This window comes from Lottia gigantea (genome assembly GCF_000327385.1).
Source record: "Lottia gigantea unplaced genomic scaffold LOTGIsca_232, whole genome shotgun sequence".
NCBI classification, from domain to species: domain Eukaryota; kingdom Metazoa; phylum Mollusca; class Gastropoda; family Lottiidae; genus Lottia; species Lottia gigantea.
In genome coordinates, this window is record NW_008708659.1 from 39,637 (window position 1) to 59,406 (window position 19,770).

Sequence of the window (19,770 nt, forward strand, 5' to 3'; positions counted from 1 at the left end):
CTGTGTCTTTGAAAACACGTACGTCAATTTCCATCTATTAGACACATTTTATGGGCTGAAATGGTTGGAAAAAAGGATTACGTAGCAGTAATTGAGGTAAGGAATTTTACCCAAGATTGATTTAAATATCAGCAACTAAAGTACACACGGATTTAAAGGATATAAACATCAAAAATTTCCCTACCCCATTCATAGAGCAAATTCCACTTTCACTCAATTTTCCTTTATTTATGTTGACTTGTGCCGCAAAAAAATGGATGTGGATGAACCTGGCGTCTGATTTTTACTCCAAAAATTGCTGAATATATTCCAATATGGGCTCTTGTTAAGTTGGTACATGACAAGTTAACGTCCGTCCACCCCTAACTAAAGTTAATATCGCCGCAGATTAGGTAATTGGGTAGTTGGATCTGATTCTGATTTTGACATCTGGTAGTATCGAATGACATGGCTCTAACAGTTGGTAAGCAATTTTATCCCTTGATGGTGATTATATTGGATCCATTCAATATGTTTTTATGTCTCTTATTTCAGCTGCAGACTATAGAAATTAAAGAAACTGGATTCAAGGATCGTTGGGTTTTAATCACAGCTTTAATTATACTAGCAATTGTAATTGTTGCGATAGCCTCTTTGTCTGTTATCTTAAAACTATTTTGATCGACACTAGTATTAATTATTAGAGCAGCTCGTCCTATTACTGTAGCGAAACTCGTGTCAAGACATACATAACGCCGAGTGATTATATGAGTGTTTTAAACAACATGGTGGGTAGAAAACCGAAATCATGTAGTAAACATAAAATATACTCTTTGGCGTGAACAAGTGGGTTACCATCAAATGTTATATGATCTCATATTGTGATCTTTCTCACAAAGTGTCCCGCCATTGGATACATGTAGAACAATACCTACCGCCTGAATACGCTTGTCACTGATGTTTTGTATGAGAATATATCATTAGGATCGTGATATCTTTGTTCAATTTGTTGTTTTTTTTACTTTTGACGATATTCGGTGTTGAATCCTTATATGCACCAATATTGGTTACACCACTGTATGTACCAAATTTTCAATAAAATCTCTTCTAAAATAATGAATCTATAAATCATAAATTTATTCGTTCTTCTCATAGTTCCTATTGTAATCTGATCTAATTCTGTTGTGAGAACAAATTCATCGTGTACATCGCATTATGAATATGATGATATTTTAATGGAGGTATCAAAACCACTCAGATCGGAGTTAATAGTTTGTGGTTAGATATGAAGTACCGAATAGACCAAAGCGGATCTATGCTTCAAGAAAGATTTTTCAGACTTATATTTAACAGTCATGGTCTTAAAAAATATCTTTACTTTAAGCAAAACGTTAGCTAATAATTTTTAAATATATTTTAAACAATTTTAATGCATACAAAACATAGAACTTTCTTAAGAGTTGTTCACGTGCTATAAAGTGCAAATGTATAAAAAAATGATAATGGTATTGACCCGTATTCACGAAATACAATAAGCTCATGTTATTCTATATTACTATTACCCAACTATAAACTTTTAAATTGATTCTAATTTAAGTTTGTACTTTAAAACGTATGCTCTATTGTAAAGAAGGTTTTCCAGATTTTTAAGTGTATTGGGGACATTGATAAAGACTTACACCCAAACTAGATCAAAATTCTTAATTTCAAATAGCATAAATTTGCACCTTTCTCTAATGACGTCACTTATCGCAAAATATGCTTGAAAATTTATTAGGCTGGTGTTTTTGGTTTTTTTTTTTTTTGCTTAAATCTGTACAGTAGACACTTTCCTAAAAGCATAATAAACTTTAAAAGACATTTTCTTTTTAAATAGTTTTTACGTAAAAAAATTATTGGTAGGATATATTTCGTTTAAACTTTCTGATATGTTAAGGGAGTCATTTCTCGAGTATAATTATCACAAATTTGAGTCCAAAGAAATTTCGACTTACAAACAAAACACAACACCCCTTTATAAGTAGGCGTATGAAATATGTTATTCCCTATTGACAAAAAAAAAACAAACACATTTGATAAATATATTAAACGAACCGTGAAACAAATAATCTTATGTAGATCTCAATATACTCCACTTGTGCTGTCATGGAAGTCGCCAATTGTACAATATCTTTTAATGAAGTCGAAAAAGCTCGGGAAACTATTTCGAAATTTATTCACAAAACTCCAGTTTACACAAACAGTACAATTAATAACATCACCGGAAGAAGTATATTTTTTAAGGCGGAAAATTTTCAGAAAACTGGATCTTTTAAGGCACGAGGAGCCCTCAATACAGTAAGTTTTTCAAATATGATTTCTTAAAATATATATGTGCATACAAAGTGTCCCGCCATTGGATACATTTAGAGGAATACCTATCACCTGAACATGCTTGACACTGATGTTTTGTATGAGAAAATATCATTAGGATTATGATATTTATGTTCAATAGCAGATGTTGGTTAAAGTTATGATTTGTAAGTGATCTGAGTGCTGAAAATTACAAAGAACACATTTACCTACTATGAATCAGAAATTGGGACACTTGCAAAGAGTTACGTGTTCTAAGGTTGTGATATTTCCCAATCATTGGATAGAAAAAAAAAACACATCTGAATATGCAAGACTCTGAAGAAAATTGCCGAGAAGAAACTAATGATACCTTCTAACTAATAAATAATACTAATATTATTGGTAAAAATTAGATCTAACATTTTAATTTCGTGTGTCTCCGGATATGATAAATAATTTAGATTCGTGACCTCTGCATTTGCATATTTTGATAAAACAACGTCAACCTGCATAAATTTTCCTATCGTATCAAAACAATGTCAAATTTATTATCTATTTCTCACATATACATTTCAGTTATTACCAAATATCACAATTTATAGACCAATTTTCATTATAACCCCAATAATAGCTGTAATCGGAATTCTTAATGTTGTCTGCTAGAATATATTCTTGTGAATGATATATTCTTGTGAATGAAGTCACGTGACAAACTAGCGGATTCCGTGTCAGCAGAAAAATTCTATGGAACATATATGGGCCATATCCTTATGTTGATCCAATGCATTTTTGGAATAAATTACTCTTATTTTACATTTTACTTATCTTCTTTTGTCTGTCACTAATTCTTTTTCGTAAATCATTGTTCTTGGAAGGAATTGTCATTAGTTATAATGAAATATTATTATAGATAAATACCAAGAAATGTAGTTATTCCACTAGGTATCCATACAACGTTTTAGATGAAACATGAAAATAGGTGACGCATGTTGCAGCCGTTGTCGAGTTTGTTATTCATGAAATATTGGTCAAGGTGAGAGATTCACAAAGAAAATCGAAATAACCCAATATTAATTTTTTGTAAGGAATATGTTTTTAACTTTTGACGAAATTCGGTGTTGAATCTTTGTATGCACCAATATAGGTTACACCACTGTATCTACATAATTTTCAATAAAATCTCTTCTCAAATCATGAATCTATACATCATAAATTTATTCGTTCTTGTCATAGTTCCTATTCTGATCTGAGTTAATTCTGTTATGAGAACACATTCATCGTGTAGATTGCATTATGAATATGACAATGTTTTAATGGAATCCCAAAAAGAAGGTATCAAAACCACTTAGATCGGGGTTAATAGTGAATGTTTGTGGTTAGATATCAAGTACGAATAGGTGAAAGCGGATCTATACTTCAAGAAAGATTTTCTATATTTAACGGTGGTGTTTAGTATTATTTTACTTTAAGCAAAACGTTAGCTAACGTTTTAAGTACGCATTAAACAATTTTAATGCATACAGAATATAGAACTTTCTTAAGAGTTGTTCAAGTGTTAAGACTTTATAATGTGCAAATGTATACAAAAAAATGATAATGGTATTCGACCCGTATTCACGAAATACAATAAGCTCATGTTATTCTATATTACTATTACCCAACTATAAACTTTTAAATTGATTCTAATTTTAGTTTGTACTTTATAACGTGTGCTCTATTGTAAAGAAGGTTTTCCAGATTTTTAAGTGTATTGGAGACATTGATAAAGCCTTACACCCAAAAAATTTGCACCTTTCTCTAATGACGTCACTTATCGCAAAATATGCGATTATTGACGTCATCAACAACTTAATTTTAGCGTAATGGCTGGAACCACAGACGTCTGATTGAAAATTTGTATAGTGTAAATTTACGCTATTTGAAATTAAGCAGTTTGATCTAGTTTTGGTGTTTGGCTGTATTATGACTCGATATTATAATCGAATAAGAATATTCAGAATAAATAGGAGGAATATCTGTCCATAATTAATTAGGCTGGTGTTTTTTTTTTTTTTTTTGCTTAAATCTGTTCAGTAGACACCTTCCAAAAAGCATAATAAACTTTAAAAGACATTTACTTTTTAAATAGTTTTTACGTAAAAAAATTATTGGTAGGATATATTTCGTTTAAACTTTCAGATATGTTAAGGGAGTCATTTCTCGAGATTTTGGTGTATAATTATCACAAATTTGAGTCCAAAGAAATTTCGACTTACAAACAAAACACAACACCCCTTTATAAGTAGGCGTATGAAATATGTTATTCCCTATTGACAAAAAAAAAACAAACACATTTGATAAATATATTAAACGAACCGTGAAACAAATAATCTTATGTAGAACTCAATATACTCCACTTGTGCTGTCATGGAAGTCGCCAATTGTACAATATCTTTTAATGAAGTCGAAAAAGCTCGGGAAAATATTTCGAAATTTATTCACAAAACTCCAGTTTACACAAACAGTACAATTAATAACATCACCGGAAGAAGTATATTTTTTAAGGCGGAAAATTTTCAGAAAACTGGATCTTTTAAGGCACGAGGAGCCCTCAATACAGTAAGTTTTTCAAATATGATTTCTTAAAATATATATGTGCATACAAAGTGTCCCGCCATTGGATACATGTAGAGGAATACCTACCACCTGAACATGCTTGACACTGATGTTTTGTATGAGAAAATATCATTAGGATTATGATATTTTTGTTCAATAGAAGACGTTGGTTAAAGTTATGATTTGTAAGTGATATCAATGCTGACAATTACAGATCACACATTGACCTACTATGAATCAGAAATTGGGACACTTGCAAAGAGCTACGTGTTCTAATGCATTGACAATTTTAATGCATACAGAATACAGAACTTTCTTAAGAGTTGTTCAAGTGTTAAGACTTTATAAAGTGCAAATGTATACAAAAAAATAATAATGGTATTACCCAACTATAAACTTTTAAATTGATTCTAATTTTAGTTTGTACTTTAAAACGTATGCTCTATTGTAAAGAAGGTTTTCCAGACTTTTAAGTGTATTGGGGACATTGATAAAGACTTACACCCAAACTAGATCAAAATTCTTAATTTCAAATAGCATAAATTTGCCCCTTTCTCTAATGACGTCACTTATCGCAAAATATGCTTTATCACAATAGAACGTTCGCGATTATTGACGTCATCAAACACTTAGTTTTAGCGTAATGGCGCTAAAAATATTCATAATGAATTCGTAGTTTCATCAACATACACATACATCTCAAATTTCATCAAATTGAATAAACACTATGATATTAATCGTTCATCCAATTTGTATTTACCAAGATATTGTTCAAGCGATGTGTCGATGTAAAAAATAACAAACTAAAACTCTACATTTATTCGATGGAAGACGATACAGAATGAATTAAAAATCTATACATGACGATGTTGATTGTAAGCGTGCATGATGAATAGTGACCTTCACCCAGAAGGCGGAAGTGTCAGAAGTTGCGCACAAGGTTTAATGGAATCTGTTCGGTCTGTTCGAACCACCGTTCTTTCCACGACCCGACATTCTGAACACTTATCAATATATAAATGCATATTAAGTTAATAATATTTAATTAATCACTACCCAATTCAAACTTGATATAGATTCTACATACCAGTTTTATTCAAGATCGATTGAGTATTTGGCCTCTATTAAATCTACAAGATCAGATAAAAACTGTAGCCTGTATTGTGCCTACAAATTTCAAGCGTTTTTTTTTTACAAAGTCAGGGGCATCCAATTACCAAATCCGTCCTTGACCAAGATATCCTCAATATAAACATGCATAATAAGTTTCATCAAAATCGATTTAAAACTGTAGTCTCTTTGTGTCCACGAGAAATGTGGACGGACAGGAGTGACGGCATTATACGTCCAAATTTCATTCTTGGCGGCCGACAAAAAGGCATTGGTGCTAAAGTTTGGTTTAATTTCTAGAAAATGGAGGTGACTTGAACCATTTCCTAAATGAAAAGTATGCATCAATTTTACATCTACTCTTTCGTTTATTTACATAGTATCAATGAGAAAAGCAAAACAAGCGACTAATAAATATTTAACTTGACGTCGAGATTCCGCTTGAGCAAATGTACTCAAAGGTAAATACATGTAAACAAAAAATGATGAATTAATGTTGGGAATGGTTATTGACGGAAACAAAAGTACATTATTATTTTGATTGGTCCCTATCACGACAAAATACTAAATAAATACTTTAATCCGTATCAATCTTCTATTTCAATCGTGTCGATTGTCAAACTGATTGTTATGCTATTAGTAATTCTGTGGGATAACTTTAGGGCGTCACTTGTTCTATTTTTCCACATTGAGAGTAACTTTGTATACGTTCAGGTAGCAGTCATAGAACTTAAGCGGCTTTGCTATTTGATACAACAAGGTTTATAATATATAGTATATACTTGTAAGTAATATGTTAACTATACTGTTAGTATTCAAGATATCAATTTATTAAGGCATTTGAGCAAAAATATCTTAAGTGTGACACTGGTAAAAAGATCCTCATATTTCATCCTTATTTGTTTGTTTGTTTGTTTGTTTATCAGAACAGAACTGAACAGAAATTTATTTACTCACACCCACAGCGTGGGTTACAGGGGATTACATGAAATATAAATATAACAATTTCTACACAATAATAATAAAAAGAATTCAATGTGTTAATAAGTATAAATCTTGTCTTGGATTATTTACATTTTAATATATTCTTTTCAATATGATAAAGAAATACACTTATATTTGATAAAACTCGTATATTATTATAACAAAATAAGGTTTTCATTTTATATTTTGATGAATATGTTGTATAATACTTAAGAATGTACTTAATTCTGAAGAATAAGATCGATGGGTGTTGACAGAGGAAGAGATAGATTATTACATAGTGGACATTTTCTGTCATTTCTAGGAATTTTATTCCATCTTCCTGTTTCTATCGGTAATTTTAAATTTGAGGTTCTGAATTTACATAGATTAATTCTTTGAAAGGAGTTCAACTTCAGCAAATCAAAGTTTTGTTTAACTAGGTAATACATTTCTCCTCTAGAAGAAGTACAAATATCATTGTTCCATTTTTGAATAAATTGGTCTTGGGTTTTTTGTTTGATGGTGCATTTCAAGAGTTTAGTATTAAGTGATATAATCCATTGATTCAACCATACATAAGATAAGCCATTGTGATCTAATATTTCTTTTATGAATTTTATATATTTAAACTGTTTCTGACCTGTTGTATGTAACTGCAAGACGAGACTATATAATTTATGCGATAATTTCTCAGAGTTTGGATCGACAAGCTTTGAACAAAATACAATCATACGTTGTTGAATAGTTAATACAATAGGGAATCGGCCTGTTTTTTAATTATTCAGGTTGTCTACCTCAAATTTCCAGTCAAATTTCACACATCTGAAAGTATATTTTTTCGGACCAGAAAGATCTTGTTCTTCTGAAACCGTAAATTTGATGATTTTCACTTCAAGAGTTCTATGATATAACGGAACCACCAAATTTAAAATCGTGGGAAGTTATGTCTGAACATATTGATGAGAAAGAAAATATCAAAACACGTGTGTATGTAATTTGTGTCGAATACTTCTTTTCTTTGGAGAAGGCAATGTCTTTCCTGTAGAGTTTGCATCCAGAAGAAAAAATCGTACTCGATTAAATTATAATTACTAATTATTAATAATGAGATGCCAGAAATGGTAAGTTTGATCCATATAAAATCTTACTTTGTCTGTGAACAAGTTGGTATCAGTGTCATCAACTAAATGCAAAGTTGCAGTAATATGTATACCTTTGAAATAATTAATATTTTGATCATTACAATTAACTGCATGTCGTGTTAGATCATGATACAGATATTATTGTACTCTATGTTTCAGATTTTGAAATTAACAAAACTTAAGAAAGTTAACGGATTGGTAAATATTGTTTTAGTTTTTTAAACCCAAATCTTACTTCATCAAAATTAAAATTAAAGAGCTCTTCTAAAGCTGATGACTGGTGTTTCAGATGCACATTGCTCATCAGAACAGATTTGAAAAGATGCTTTTCCAAATTGGACTGGCAAATGTGAGGATGCATTTTCTGCAGTAATGAAAGATTCCAAGATTTATATTAATAATCACCCAAAACATACTTGGATGATTCCAGAAAGTCATATTTTGATGATAAAATGTACATATATTTTTACAGGTAACTTGCAGTAGTGGTAACCATGGTCAAGCCCTTGCATGGGCAGCGAACACTGTCGGGCTACCTAGTAGTGTAGTCATACCACGCCATGCCCCATTAATTAAAAAAGAAGCCATCAAAGAATACGGAGCAAATCTTATTGAATGTGGTTCTAAATATATGGACAGGTCAGTTTGTATATATCATACATTCATTCCGAGTTGTAAAATCATCAAAGCAGTGAAGATGGGACATTTACGAAACTCTTCACATTTATTCACATCAGCTTTCAAACTATAAGTCTTTTCCAATTAACAAAGGAACGTACCTTGACAGTTTCCATTTCCAGAAAATACAGTAAGCGCCAATAATGTGACGTTATTGGTAAAATCCTGCACGCGAGAAACTGAATAAATGTTTAAATGACAACAGTATAATATTATAGTAGACTGTGACGACGGTTTTATGGGGTCTCAATGGTATGTGTTCCTTTTTCAGAGTGACAATGTGTCAGAAGGCAGCTTTGGAATTGAATTATGATATCATTCCCTCATCAGATCATCCAGACGTTATAGCAGGACAGGTATTGAAACGTGTACAATGTATAAAATTGGTTTTCACGCTGAAATTAATGTAAGATAATATTAGGGCTTCTATTGGCTGCATTTTTCTCTTGTGGTGTTGATTGGTAAATAAAAAATTAACTCGCTGTCTGGTTCGGATATACTATATTATTTTGGTGGATGAGGTCTCAGATATAGTTCAACAGTAGAATGTCTTCAGCTCAAAGTCTATTGCAAGAGCAAATAACACTAGATGGTTCGCTTGCTCACCAGGATCACACACTGGCACTCGGTGACAGGGTCTGTCACATAGCTAACTATGTAATTTTGTTGATTTTATTTTAACGTTATTCCGGCCAGTGGATTTATTGTGTTGATTTATGCAAAATGACCTTTTTATACGCCCACGCGTAAGATGGGCGTATATTGTAATCACCCCGTCGGTCAGTCCGTTCACATTTGGCTCGTGCTCACTCTACAGGCTACAGTTCTTTATGGATTCTTTTGATTTTTATTTTGTGTGTCAATGTCATTATGAAGATGTGTCTGACCTGACGTTTTACTCTATTAGCTATATTGTGCAACTCGTGCTCACTCTAAAGGCTACAATTCTTTACAGATTCTTTTGATTTTTATTTTGTATGTCAATGTCATTATGAAGATGATCCCTATCGATTTTAGCGATGATCGGATAATATTTCACCGAAATATCGTGTGTGACTTGACGTTTCACTCTATTAGCTATATTGTGCAACCCTGTAGTCACTAAAGACTGTTTAATCATTTCTGACAGCTGCCAGTGGGCGTATGTTACCTTGCCTTGCAAGCTATTTTTTTTACTCTTACAGGGAACAATTGCATTGGAATTCTTTGAAGCAATACCAAATTTAGATGCTTTGTTTGTAAGTGTTGGTGGAGGAGGAATGATAGCTGGTATAGCAATTGCAGCTAAACATATCAATCCGGATATTAAAGGTAGAGATATATATCTGAAAAGTGTCATCCTCTGCATAGGTTTTTGATTATGCCAAAAGTGGCAGTCTGGTGAGCAGAATCTAACATGTGCCATACATGGGAGTTGAAAAACTCCAATGATCATAATTTAATTTAAAATGAAATAAAATGCATCATCACCAACAGTGTGCTATATAACACCTCATAATTTAATTAAATTCTGACGTATTATTTTAAGTGTATGCAGTAGAACCAGATGGGAAAATACTGGAGAAATGTTTAAGATCTGGTCAAAAATTGTGGCCTGCTCCACCTCAATACTTGGACACGATTGCTGATGGTATAATGAGACAATCTGTTGCAGATGTTGCTTGGCCTTATATGCTGGAAAATGTTGAGAAGGAGGTGTTTACAGTGGTAAGTAAAATAGTTACGAATTTCAGTGGGCATATGAAAAGTCACAAAACAGCAAAAATTTTGTTAAAATATTTTCTCCTTTTGCACACAGGTTTCACATTTTTTGTTTTTTGTAAACATTTTTTAACTCTCATTAACGTCCGGAGAAGAAGGAATTCGTGTTCAATGAACTTTTCTTTTAACTTTTTTGAAAATTGTCCAATTTTTTCAGAATGACGAGGAAATCGTTAACGCCATGAAATTTGTTTTCGAAAGAATGAAAGTAAGTGAAATTTTTAATATCAATGAAGTATTCCAAATTTAAGACAGCCTTCAGTCGTCCATCCTTATGTCTTTTTAAGTGGTTTTATTCTTATCTTAAAATAAAGTCATGTCACCATACTGTTCGCTTGAAAGTCATGAATGATATCATTAATGCAACTTTTTCTCGGCGCCTCTAAGTTTAGTTCATGCAAACCTGTGGATCAAAACTTTTTTTTCCAGTTGGTTATAGAAACATCAGCAGCAGCTACAGTTGCAGCAGTTATGTCGGATCAGTTTAAAAAGCTGGATGATACCATCCAAAACGTTGGAGTGATATTGTGTGGTGGAAATGTAGACATAAATAATTTACCATGGTAGTTGCTTGCAGTTGGCTTTTTCCATTATTCATTTTGAACAATATACTTTCAAAATCTGTATAGCGTAAACATGACCTTAATATCTTTCAAAACATAACTTTGATATCTTCTGTAGGCGTATCAGATGGTCTTTTTTTTCTTTTTTGAAGACGTTTTTATACTTATTTCTTTACTTTATTACTAAAGCAAGATAGCAAGATCTCTATCCAATATAGTGTGAACAATACCTTTATAGCTTACTGAATAACGATATATTTTTTTCTCCAATTGACTGCAATCTCATTTATACATAAACAAATATTTTTTTAAACGTTTTTAATACTTATTTTCTTTACTTTAATATCAACGGGATCTCTATTATTTGTTTTCCCAATGAATAAATTACGAATACTTTATAAATAGTAAATAAGTTTTACGTCTTACTTTTCTGCCCCATGTTGGCTAATGAAGACGGCAGTGCCATGCAGAGTTCAATGAGGGAACTTTTGTCAGCACATCGGCATTAATCGATTTCTAACGGTTGATGGATCTTTAATGTGCACAGTCTGTAGCACATGAAGCCTCGGTTTATTGTTCCATCCGATTGACTAAACGCTTTTTCCACTGACAAGTGTAAAACAGGTTAAATAATCGACATGTGCCGAAATTGAACCGGCAAAAAAGTGTGCGTTATGATTTATTACAAATCTATTGTGTATATAACAAATGTTGTCGGAACCAAATTGCCATGTAAACATGCACTTCATAAAATTAACATTTTTGCCCATTTTTGCCAATAGACTTCAAGGGAAGTAACTCGATTCATGAAGTAGTAGTATACGAGGTAAATTCCATGAAAACTCTCAGATATCTTGACTTTTTTTCTTTTACACTCCGTAGTCTTTTTATTCGTACAAAAGACCAACGAGTTATTAATTCGAATGCTATTGTCATCTGACTTTAGAATAGAATACCGCAAATACACTTTAAGGGAAGTAACTCGAGTCAATATTATACGAGCTAAAATTCTTGAAAACTCTGATATCTCAATTAATTTATTCTTAAACTTAGCACTTTTTAATTCTTACTTCATGACCTAGGCCAACGGGGTATTAATTCGAATGCTATTTTGCATCTTACAAATCGAGTCAATAGTATACGGGGTAAAATTCGTGAAAACTCTCAGATATCTCTACTAATTATTTTTTAAAACTTGGCTCTTTTTAATTCTTACTTCATGATCTAGGCCAACGGGGTATTAATTCGAATGCTATTTTTCATCTTACAAATAGCACAATTACACTTTAAGGGAAGTAGCTCAAGTCAATAGTATAGGAGGTAAAATTCATGAAAACTCTCAGATATCGCAACTAGTTTATTTTTAAATTTATCACTTTTTGATTGCTACTTCATGACCTAGGCCATCACGGATTTGTTTTGAATGCTATTGTCATCTTACTTTAGCCAGAATAGTACAACTAGACTTGAAGGGAAGTAACTCGAGTCAATTGTATATGAGATAAATTACTGTGAAACTGTCAGAATTTCTTTTTTTACTTTTTGTTTTTTATTTCATGACCTAAGCCGGTGGGTGGGTATTTGCTTTGAGTTGCATTCCCATCATACATCAATACAGACATGTACAGATCTTTCCATTGATTTCAGTCTAACCCTCTTCCGTATATCGTAATCTGGTAATATTGAATTCTTCCGTTTTTCGCTCTACATATCTCACCCGAAGTTGTAGCTTAAAGACACAATCCACAGAGTCCGGATTAAAGTATATAATCCCATTTTTAATTAGCACCATTAAGCTGATAATTACTTCAAACAGTAGTATCAACTTGGTTACTTTTGATCTTGGCAAAGTCATTTACAGTTTAATCAGAGTAAACAAACTGTTACTTGCAAAAACAAATTAAATTTCAATTAATTAAACGGGAACTCAGATAACCGTTAAATTAATTTCGGTTTGCTGGTTATTATGCAACTGTCTGCTAAATTTAATATTGACATTATAAAATTGACAAAAAGATCCCTTACAACGCGTAATGTGCACAGGATACTTTGTGGGAGATAATCCAGTTATCAAATAAGCAACGAATAGTAGTTTCTCTTAAAAAATATTGCATATATCCAAAAGATATGATTATCCTAGCCAACGACTTAAACATACTCAGTTTAATTTCTAATTTGAATTTAAACAACGACCGTTCTCTGAACAAAAGGCCAATTTCACTGAACATACTTGAGTTTATCCATAGTCGCCGTTTTAATGAAACGTTATTTCTAAACGATTGTTTACTGTTAAAAGTAATGTCGTAGTGAAATATGTTTCACAAACACGTAAATGTAGGTAGTCAAATGAACAGTTATTTAACAAATGTATGACAGTTCGTGATATGTATACTTAGCTTTGGACTAGATAGTGACATACCTGTGTCGAGTCGGTGAACGATTGTATGACGTCATATATATTCTTCCAATAAAAACCTTCGTAAAAAAGACTGGATTAAACTAGTCTTAAATGAAAGAGGAAGCCAATTAGAAAAGTGTTTGAGTCTGGATATCGAGACTAAATGTAAGTGTCGATTGCTGTAAACGTCTGGATGATCCATTAACTGCGATTGATAGTACTGATAATTATGTGTCTGGATAATTAATCTAAATAACCGTTTCACTCTGTGAGCTATTTTTATCATTACGTCAAAGGAAAACCCGACTGCTTTGTTAACAATAATCTTTTTGTTCATTTACCGAAACCAAACTTTACCAGTTATTTTAAACGACATGGCTATGATGTATCGGGAAAGTAAACGGTGAGGGGAATTCCTTATTTCACTTCGTACCTGGTACAAGAAGAAAATATACTACAGTTTGGACATACTCCCGAATTGTTGAGGTAAGTGAAGTATAATTTATTTGTAGTGGACATTTTAAGACTTACTTTGGGTAACCATAAATCTCTTTACTATATATCGGTCAATGTGTTCAGTGAATCGTTTGCGTAGTCTGAAGAGGTAGAATATATTCTGCCATAAAATATTTAGGCAAAAATGAACATATATTTCAATACATACGTAGGAATTATTTTACAGTGGAATAGATCAGTCGGTAGCTGACTGGGTTGTCGTCTGCTAGGCAAATAGGTGCTGTTGGTTCGAACATGGGTTTACAAGCAGAGCTTTAAGAGTCAGCTCGGCATCGGTTTTCAACCGCTACCACCTACTTCAAGTATTGTTTCTACTCAAAAGATAAATGTAATTATGTTTGGCATCTTTGGGAAGCCCTATAAAGAATCTAGGTGTGATGTATTCTGATTCATGTAAAATGATTATACATCACTTATTGTGATTCGTTAAGAGTGTTGAAGTAAAGTTCAGAATCTTAAACTTGATTCATACTGGTTCTGTATGGACTACAGTTCAATAGTTCATGTAGTAGTGACTCATAATCATTTCGGTGGTCTATTAAACTTGTTAAACAAAACGTTATAAAATAAGCCACCACTTTCCTAAAGATATATTTGACATATATATCTACATATCTTTCTTGATGCGTATTAATATATTTTCATTGTGTTCTAAATCCATTCCCTACTGTTTTGTTGATAATTTCACATTTCTGATATCAGACATTTAAACACTTGAACTCTTGTTAACCCTTACCTGAACTGCAGTTGAATGCACCCCGTTGGATATTTTTAACTCTGCTGTTGATCTATTTGAATACGAGAATCTGAACGAATATCAAATAGTTAAAAAAAAATGTCACGCTTCATTGGGTCTGGAGCAGTAACCGGGGGAAATAACTCATTAACCATTTATAATATATCAAATAATTTTGAACGATTTCAAAATAAATTTGAATTGTCAAATCATCAAAAATAACTTGTTATGAGCTGTTCATTCCTTATTACCACAAAAATGTATTTTACCTGTAGGAGTATCAAAAAGAACATTAATTATTGTATTTAATGACAATGACGAGTACAATCCAATAAAGCATCTTTTCTTATGTTAAACCACCCATTAGCAATTAGTAGAAATGTTCAACATTCAAAAATTAAGTGCATAGTCGAAATAAAGGTTACGATGATTCAAAGCAACAAGTTACTATCCAACAAATGGCACTGGCACAGAGTGAAAAATTGTGTTTACAACTAGTGTTAAGATAATATAACGTAAGCAAACAAAAGTAATTTTGAAAGGTTATTACACATTTTAAATCTTAGACCTAAATAAACATTCCTTAAATTATATATTACGAAAAATTCCTCATGTATCTATTTAAACTTATTACTAGAGTTACATGACATAATATTAACTTGTATTATATTGGCAATAAAAATTCACACCCGTATTTATATCGCAAACGGAAACACCACTTCTGCTGTTAAATGACTCTTTTGTAATTTGATGTAACGAATTAATTACAACGTGACTGTGTAGGTTCAAACATTCATTTAGAATTTTGTCCCTATTCATTTATATGGCATAGGTTTTGTTCAGTTTTATCACGAAAATTGCCTCAGGTGAAAATTTGAATCGAAGTGGGCACTGTAAAGATCTCGAATGAAGTTTCAAACACGTACGACGGAAAGTAAAGATTAGAGGTGCCTGTCTGAATTTGAAAGGGGTCCTGTTAGATACTTTTTCGCAGTAAGGTCGAAAATAAATTGACTTGTATTCTTACTACGTGACAAAAACCAACAAATTTCGACAGTTCTTAACAGTTAGTGGTAGCATTAAATATCATATTTTTCTATGTGTTTTCAACTAACATGTAATAGCTAATGAATAAAATGTACCACGATAATTAGTCTTTATCTATACGAACTCCCAATGATAACACCGAGGTTAACATCATGACCTTACTGTTATTGTGTAAGAATATCCTGTTGATGTATAGCATACATTATGACGCTGCTTCATAATGAACAGAAGACATCCGGACATACATCCCATACGTCAAAACATTAAAGGAAGGCATGTGTGCTAAAACCGAATTATTTATTAAAATTTAACATATTTTCCTTTTACATGATAGATACGGTAAATTCGCCAGAAACAAAATAGAACGTAAATACATCCCTCTAGCGTTGGATTAAAACATTGCAATTTATCTCAGGTGGTTGCTAGTAGAATTATCGTCATCTTTGCGATTAGGTGTCGTGGAATTCAAACCTCAAGAAAAAATCTGTTAATACCTAAAATCTAAAGTAGGAAGTTTTGATATAACCGACTGCCAGGATACTCTAGCTTTACATAAAAGATTTGTGTTAAATGCGTGTCGCTTATATTGAAAGTGACTTTTTTTGTGTGTCATCAGTTCAAATTGATTGACATCAAACTTATAAAAAAAAGTGTGAAAAGTACAAATGTAATGAATCCAGTCTACTCGCAGTCATAGTTACCTCAAAGGTGAAATGTGTATGACAACAAATTTTGTTTGAATTGCCTTCAAAAGTTATTCACAATATTATTAACATTTCAGATTTTAATTATTCACAATGGAAGGCCAAGTTTTTAATCCCAAAAGAACAGTTTTAATTGAAGAAGATTTATTAGATCACGTGTATGATCCGCCTCTGTGGTCAGGTGGTCCATATCTGAAAATGGTTGACGAAGAAATCAATTTTTGCTACTCTCCTGTGAGCGATCCTCTGTTAAGAACTAGACTGTCAATTGATGACACTGGAAGTGAATCTCTTAAAGAGTTCAACCAAGTTCAAGAATGTAGAATTAACCTATCAAATGCCTATCCACACGTAAGTAAAATATTTGATTATAAACATTTTGAGAATCAGCTTTCTCATTCACAAGTCTATGTCTATGTGTTCGAACTGTCACAACAACTTACATCACTGTTTGAACTACGGCATCAACATATCTCAGCGTTCGATTTACATCACTGTGTACCAACTGTCACAACAATTTACATCACTGAGATAGAACTGCCCCAATGTTTCTAATCACTGTGTTCAACCGCTCACAACAATTTTCATCACTGTGTTCAACCTCTCACAACAATTTTCATCACTGTGTTCAACCTCTCACAACAATTTGCATCACTGTGTTCAACCTCTCACAACAATTTACATCACTGTTCAACCCGTCACAATAAATCAAATCACGGTGTTCGAACAGTCACAGCAATGCACATCACTGTGTTGAAACTGTCGCAACATACTGTGTTCAATCTCTTTGATGAGCAATTATTTTGGTCTGAGCTAACATAATCGTTACTAGGATTAGTTATTTCCCTTGCTATATATTTTTTCAGTATCAATGAAAAGAGAAATTTGTTCTGATCAAGGAGTTCTTAATTAAAAAAAATAGAAAATGTGTGGTTTGATTTCCTTAATAATTATTACTATTTCTTTTTCAGACAACACTGCCTAGTCATAACAACAGATTATCAAGAAAGACAATGTATTTGATATCAACCTGTTTAGCAATATCTGGACTTTTATTTTTATTTTCCTTTTGTTTATGATGACATGAGAAATTATATGTTCAACTGATTAAGGAAATAGACGGTTGTGCAATATTCCAAGATAAGGAAAATTGTGATATGAATCTGAATCGTACATGTGTCTTTATATGAACAAGTGCATACGTTTATAGTGGCGACTCGTGAGATTAATTTTGAAGACAGTGCCTTGTTTATCTGGAATTTTGTAACACCTATGGTGCCTTGTTTTACGTGCCTTCACTTAAGTCGAATAGTATCTAGTACATACTTTTATAAACTACGCCAAAAGTAACAAAACAGAACAAGTGCAGCTGTTGACAAAACAGAACAAGTGCAGCTGTTGAATGGCAAAACACTGTGATGACTATTCTAAGTGAACTATTAGCTAATGTTGCTCAAGTATGTGACCCCAGTTGGCCTATTAATAAGAATGGGGAAAATGCTTCTGAACTTTGCCTTTGTGTGTCGAGTAGACGGACTTCGACCAAGTTATGTGTTGAGTTTGTGCTCACTTTTGCCAGGTGGAAAACTGGATCTGAAGTGCGCTCTGGTAAATATGAAATATGTGTCAAGGTATTTGCCAATATTAGTAGATAAATCCTTTAAAACTGTTTCCATCGACAATATTTTGTTATATTGACTCTATGAAACGTGTTACAGCCACGTTTAATTTTAACAATGCAAAATCATCCTCATATTAAATTTTATCCACATTTTATTCATCTAGAAATATCACTTTTATTCATTCGTTATGATTTTTGTTATTAAATCAAAAAAATAATAATGGCGTTTATACTTTAAAACCAAATCTAAACCCCAATCCGAACATATATTTAAAAACTCTGTGATTAGAGTTAAATGAAAGTCGAAGTTGATATCCAGACATATCATTTTCAATTCGATTCAGCCATTAGTGATAGTCACGCAAGCTGGATAGAAGACCATGCATGGTTAGTTACAGTTAACAAAGTGAAGGCCAGATGAACCTCAGAGCTTCTGATTAATACTTGAAAGGTAATGAAGTTCTTCTGCACCTGAAAACAAACGTTATGTATAGGTTTACTCCTTCCTGAATTCCAACTGTCATTGGATCGTTAATGAGCATAACCTGTTACACACGGGGTATTGGTCCTTTAAGAACGCACATACTTCCGCCTACTGAAGTTGGAACTAAGAAATAAAATGTCAAGCAATTGGTGTAACAAAATTCCTCTTAATCTCAAAAGGATGGGGGTTGGTGTCACTCCTGCTGATCAATCGCTGAATTTAGTCGATCTGGATGCAAATATCACTAGTTCCCCAGTTGCTATCACTACCACTGACTTCTACTTTCTAACAAAATTTCCATTTTGTTTTCTATATGATAGCAGATTCTAATAGTTTGCTAATTTCTCTATACGACTTTTCACTATCAAGGGTGCTCATGTTCAGGACGCTGTACATTATTGTACATTTTGACAATCCTATTTTTCAAAGTTATTAACTGTGAATCATCAAATATAAAACAGATCACCATTACTGCATGTTGCATATCGTTCATGACAAGTATCAATTAGAATTAACAATTAAAACAGAAATGCTAACAATCCAACAAACTGTTGGATGTCAATAATAAATCGATGTTTGCTTTATATTTTGGAGCAATCGAAAAGTGTGACGTAGGAAAAAAAGGTGTGAGTAAATCGCATAAAGGTTTTGAGTATTTCTTTAGATCAACATCTGGATTTTATTAACCATCTATCGATAAAATGACGCATTAAGGAAAAAATAAAATCTTTCATCATCAGGTCAACGTGTTTAAAGCTAGTCAACAAATTGGCATTTTCACATTTAGACTGTTGCAATAGTCTCTTTATCAATCTACCTCGAACAACCCTTCATAGCTGATAATTGATATACCAAAATATGCCACCACCACAGTGAGGCATCAAAGGAGCTACATATTCTTCCAGTACACGTCCGGGCCAAATACAAACTCTTTCTGATGGTGTACAAATGTTTAAATAATTTGGCTCCAAAATAGATATTAATCCGTATTGTACAAGATACTCTACATGTTTTAACTTCGTGAACCAACAACAAAATATTAAACATCCTATGTAGCAGGACAACGGTTATGGAACAAGTTTGGTGTGAACAGCTAAAACTCTGTAAATCTGTTAGTTTAATCTACCTTTAAGAGA

General features: G+C 32.4%; 2 protein-coding genes across 2 annotated transcripts; both read left to right on the forward strand.

The window, feature by feature from the left end:
* Window positions 1–4,719: 4,719 nt before the first annotated feature.
* Window positions 4,720–11,542, forward strand: LOTGIDRAFT_227146 (hypothetical protein; the record flags this gene model as incomplete). Its single annotated transcript, XM_009055108.1, has 8 exons — window positions 4,720–4,915; window positions 5,789–5,829; window positions 8,599–8,765; window positions 9,076–9,160; window positions 9,989–10,115; window positions 10,333–10,511; window positions 10,723–10,773; window positions 10,995–11,542. 8 exons carry the CDS (start codon window positions 4,720–4,722, stop codon window positions 11,130–11,132), a joined length of 984 nt encoding a protein of 327 aa, XP_009053356.1. The 3' UTR covers window positions 11,133–11,542.
* A 2,290-nt stretch (window positions 11,543–13,832) lies between these two features.
* LOTGIDRAFT_239379 (hypothetical protein) lies at window positions 13,833–18,358 on the forward strand. The gene is made up of 3 exons (XM_009055109.1): window positions 13,833–14,012; window positions 16,607–16,880; window positions 17,501–18,358. The coding sequence occupies exons 2-3, from the start codon at window positions 16,623–16,625 to the stop codon at window positions 17,606–17,608; spliced, it is 366 nt and encodes a 121-aa protein (XP_009053357.1). The 5' UTR covers window positions 13,833–14,012; window positions 16,607–16,622; the 3' UTR covers window positions 17,609–18,358.
* Window positions 18,359–19,770: the final 1,412 nt, after the last annotated feature.